This window comes from Geospiza fortis, unplaced genomic scaffold, assembly GCF_000277835.1.
Source record: "Geospiza fortis unplaced genomic scaffold, GeoFor_1.0 scaffold182, whole genome shotgun sequence".
Classification (NCBI taxonomy): Eukaryota; Metazoa; Chordata; class Aves; order Passeriformes; family Thraupidae; genus Geospiza; species Geospiza fortis.
The window spans coordinates 2,923,894-2,928,042 of record NW_005054367.1 but is presented as its reverse complement, the minus strand read 5'-3'; the positions used below and the strand labels follow the sequence as shown (position 1 = coordinate 2,928,042).

Below are 4,149 nucleotides of genomic sequence, written 5' to 3'. Positions count from 1 at the left end.
AGGGAAAGAAAACAGCTTTTGCTATTACAATGCCAAAATAAAAGAAAAAGAACAGAAACTTCATCTTTTCTTTTATGGTACTGAAGTATTTTATATTTTCAGTACTTGGTTAAACATTGCTGGAGATTTTGTGATAAGAGTACTTGCAATGCCAAGTAGAAAGGGAATGACCTTTAGGGCATTGCCATTGTTCAGATATTGTCCTAGCAGGTATGTCCAGTGCTCAGGCTGAGACTATTTCTTTTTTTAATGTGATGTGTTAATGTGTTACTGTTGTGTTACTTGGAGCTTAACATTGTAAACATCTCCTTCCTCATAGCAGCAGTGCACGTGACTCAGGTTTCTTGGCCAAAAAGTCGGATTGCATCTGACCCAGCTTACTATGCTTGTGTTTCTGAGGGTAATTAAAGAGCCACAAGATTTCTTATTGGGTAAAGGATAATTGTGCTGGCAGAGTTAACAATGCTTGTACTCACACAGGCTGCTGTGGTTTATTGCATGTTTGTAACTTAAGTCTCTATTTGCAGTGACTCTTACCTGTCCCATTGCTTCTCCTGGACTCACCTATGCAATGTGGAATACCTGCTTGGGGCTTAGAAACACTTGGCTGCCTGCTACTTAAAATAAGTAGTTAGGTGCCCAAAATCTACTTCTGGGAGCAGGAGGATTGTTAGCTTTGTAGTTGCCCATGTGTTTCCTGTGGAGGTTTAAGTCCTTCCACATCCCATTAAATTATGTAGCTGGTATAAATCAGGTTGGCTGGACTGCTGTCAATACAGTCACCCCAATTTAGAGCAAAGGTCTGGTCTATCTCCTCTCTAGCTTGTCATGTCTCAGATGATGTGGTGATAATGAAGCCTGGAATTTAGGCTATCACTGTTTTCCAAGGAGTTCCCCTGTGCAAAGCTGAAGAGGGTGTTTAAATCTAAGTTCATATCAGGGAGCAGCTGAGATCAGAGGCAAGCTTTGATTCTGGAATTGAGAATAAAAAGTGAAAAATCTCAGTATGTAGGAATGTGGGATGCAGTTAATTTGTGTTTTGCAATGAATTGATATAAATGTGCAGTTGCACTTAACTGACAGTGGGGTAAGAAAAAATAGCTTTAATTGGCATCCTAGTTGTAACTTATCTAAACAGCCAGGGGCCTAGGAAAGCATGGAAGTATTGCTTCTCCATCAGGTCAGAAACTAGTTAATAGGAAAGGGGAATAAACTTGCTTTTCCCTTTACTCTGCTCCACGTGTCTTGAGTGATTAATCTGTGCTTTGCCTCGAGCTGTTAATCTGCAGTGCTGACATTTCAATTATAAACGGCATTTTGTCCATCCCCTCTGGAAATTCTGGATTTGTCAGTGCTAAAACCTCACCAGTACATGAATGCAACTTCACTGATAAATGCACAGCTAAAACTTCTTTGCTTTCAGGGGACATTTTTGGAGGCTATGGCATGAATTTGAGTCCAGAAAGAACAGCAGCAATGCGCATTTTCCATACTCAGACAATAAATTTGAGACAATGCTGCCTTGATGAAAAGATAGGCAACAGACTGACTGGGTAAGGCATTGATTCTACAAAGTTTCTTACTTTCTTTTGAGAAACATGGGCAGTGAAAGTAGCCACAATAACATTCCCACTTTGTCCTTCAGTGGATTTGCCTCCTGACTTGTCTTGGCCCCTTATTCCTAATTAAGGACATTGATAATACAAGGGAGGTTATTCCAGTCCCAGCTTTTCTGTGCTGTTTAAGTCAAGCTATTTCTTGTTTTTTGTTACTATTCTGACATGATTGCTGAAGAACAGAACTGATTCTTACATCCTCACAAGACTGCTTTTTTATTTATAAACTCTGCCAATACCTCCTTTAAAAAAATTAAAATCCACTAATTTCTCCTTTTCAGAAGTCATTAATCATTCTTACATTCAGACTTACAGACTTCAGTTTCTTTTTTTCATTTGTTTTTTCAAATCTTTTGAAAATTGCAGTGCTTCCAGCCTCAGCCTTTGAATCTGTCATTGTTTACAGGGACTGCGTGCCCAATGAAAGGGCTGAGCAAACCTCTCCTCTCTGGCTCACCAGCCACATTCTGCATTAATAAAAAACCCAGCCTCTGTGTGTTATTTGATCCTTTGTTTTCTGGTATAAATTACACCGAGGAAACAGTTCTTGGTAACATTTCAAAAACATTAATTCCTTCACAGCCTCTGGTTAAGTGAGACCTTTGTTCAGGACAGGTTCATCCAGCATGAGCTTTTCAGGGGCAGGCAAATTCCACCACTACCTTGTGGCCATTGTTCTAAAGGTTGCTCTTTATAACAATAACTAGAAATATTGTAAGTATAAACCTATGGGTGTTAAGGCTTTGGGAAATCACTGGATATATTTTTAAATGCTCAGTCCATGACAAAGTTTGGTAATATTTTATAGTTAGAATCACAGAATGTTCTGAGTTGGAAGAGACGCACATGGATCATCAAGTCTGACTCTTAAATGAATGGCCCATACAGGGATCAAAGCCACAACCTTGGCATTATTAGCACCATGTTCTGACCAACTGAGCTATCTCAAATTAAGTACTGTAAAAATATTTTAAGATCCTGGGCATGCAAAGCCTATTTGACTTCATTAAGGCTCTGCTGAAATACTGCCTTGATTGCAGAATGGAAGTGTATTTTAGATGAGTCTTCTTTTGATTAAGGAATACCACTTTGATTGTCACAGGCAGGTAATGCAAACCCCTAAAACCTTCCCAACCCTCCCAAGTGAAAAAAGGCAAACTAGAAAACAATAATTCAGCCAAAGTAACAATAGTGGGGTTTTTAATGGAATGCCGTGTGTGTTTGTGCTGATTAGAGTGTGATACCACAACAGGGCTGTGGGATAGTAATTGCAATAACACAATATTAAAATTTAAATAATTCCTTGGGACTGTGGCTTGAGGTTGCTCATTTTGATTTGGTTCTGGACCCTGGGTAGCTCCTGCACGGCAGCTCTGGTGTTCTCTCACTGGCCTGGGTGCTGCCCCTGGGGATCCCTGTGTATGGGTGCTGGTTATCCACGCTCAGCCGCCCCATGTACCACCCTGGCACAGTGCGACCCCATCACATCATCCCACCATCCCATCATCCTGATCCCAAGCCCCTCAAGATTTGAACAAGGGTCTGTGTAAAACTTTGCAGGTGGTTTTTTTTTTTTTTTTTCAGTTGCTAACCACTAGCTGTAGCTGGACAGTTAGGATTAAGCAACTACATTGTGAATTCTGTATGCTTGGCTAATCTGTTGTTTTAAGGAACAGGGAAGACGGTGCTGAGATGAATGGGCTGGACAAGAGCCACCAAGAGTGAATTCAGCAGAATTGAGCAGTAACTGGGGGAGAAGTGATCACAGCAGCAGGTAATCTCGACCATCAACTCACACCTGCTCGAAACAGACTCAAATGGTGGGAAAAGTAATAGAATTTGTAACCAATAAAGGCTGACACCTTTGTTATAATGTATAAACAGTGTAAAGGTTTGAAGACCTGTGCTCCAGCCTTTTGTAGGTTACCACTCGCTCCCTGCTTTGCTCAATCTGGAATGAAGGGACAGCATCACCTCGCCCCGGTGTGTGAACTGGGGCTGCGCAGCGGGGAACGGGCCGTGTTCGGGACAATCCCACCGCAGCATCACCCCACCCCGGCCTCGATCCACCACCGCATCACCTCCCGAGCTCTAACGGGCCGTGTTTGGGACAATCCCACCGCAGCATCACCCCACCCCGGCCTCGATCCACCACCGCATCACCTCCCGAGCTCTGCCCGGCCCCTCCATGCGAGGGATGGAGCTCTCGTCCCTCTCCCTGCCCCCTGAGCACTCATTAACCGCGGTGCCGCCGCTCGGCGGGGCCGGGCTGGCGGCTCCTGCCCCGGGAGGGAGGCCGGGCCAGCAGAGCCGCCCCCTTCCCGGCTCCCGGCTGAGGGCCAGGGCCGTGCCGTGCCATGGCCGCTCCCTGCTACCTGGGCTGGGATTTCAGCACGCAGCAGGTACCGCGCCACCTCCCCCGCCTCTCCCCTCCCCTGCTCTCCCCTCCCTCGGCCGGCGGCGGGGCCGGGACTGCCCTTCCCTTCCCTTCCCTTCCCTTCCCTTCCCTTCCCTTCCCTTCCCTTCCCTTCCC

At 45.0% G+C, this 4,149-nt stretch overlaps 1 protein-coding gene across 1 annotated transcript in view; it reads left to right on the top strand.

Annotated features, from left to right (window-relative positions):
• The first annotated feature begins 3,910 nt into the window (after positions 1-3,910).
• Positions 3,911-4,149, top strand: part of XYLB (xylulokinase) — an 82,252-nt gene continuing 82,013 nt past the window's right edge. Inside the window, exon 1 of the mRNA XM_005424341.2 lies at positions 3,911-4,018. Coding sequence (XP_005424398.1) covers positions 3,974-4,018 — 45 coding nt within the window. The 5' untranslated portion in view covers positions 3,911-3,973. The remainder of the gene's footprint in view (positions 4,019-4,149) is intronic.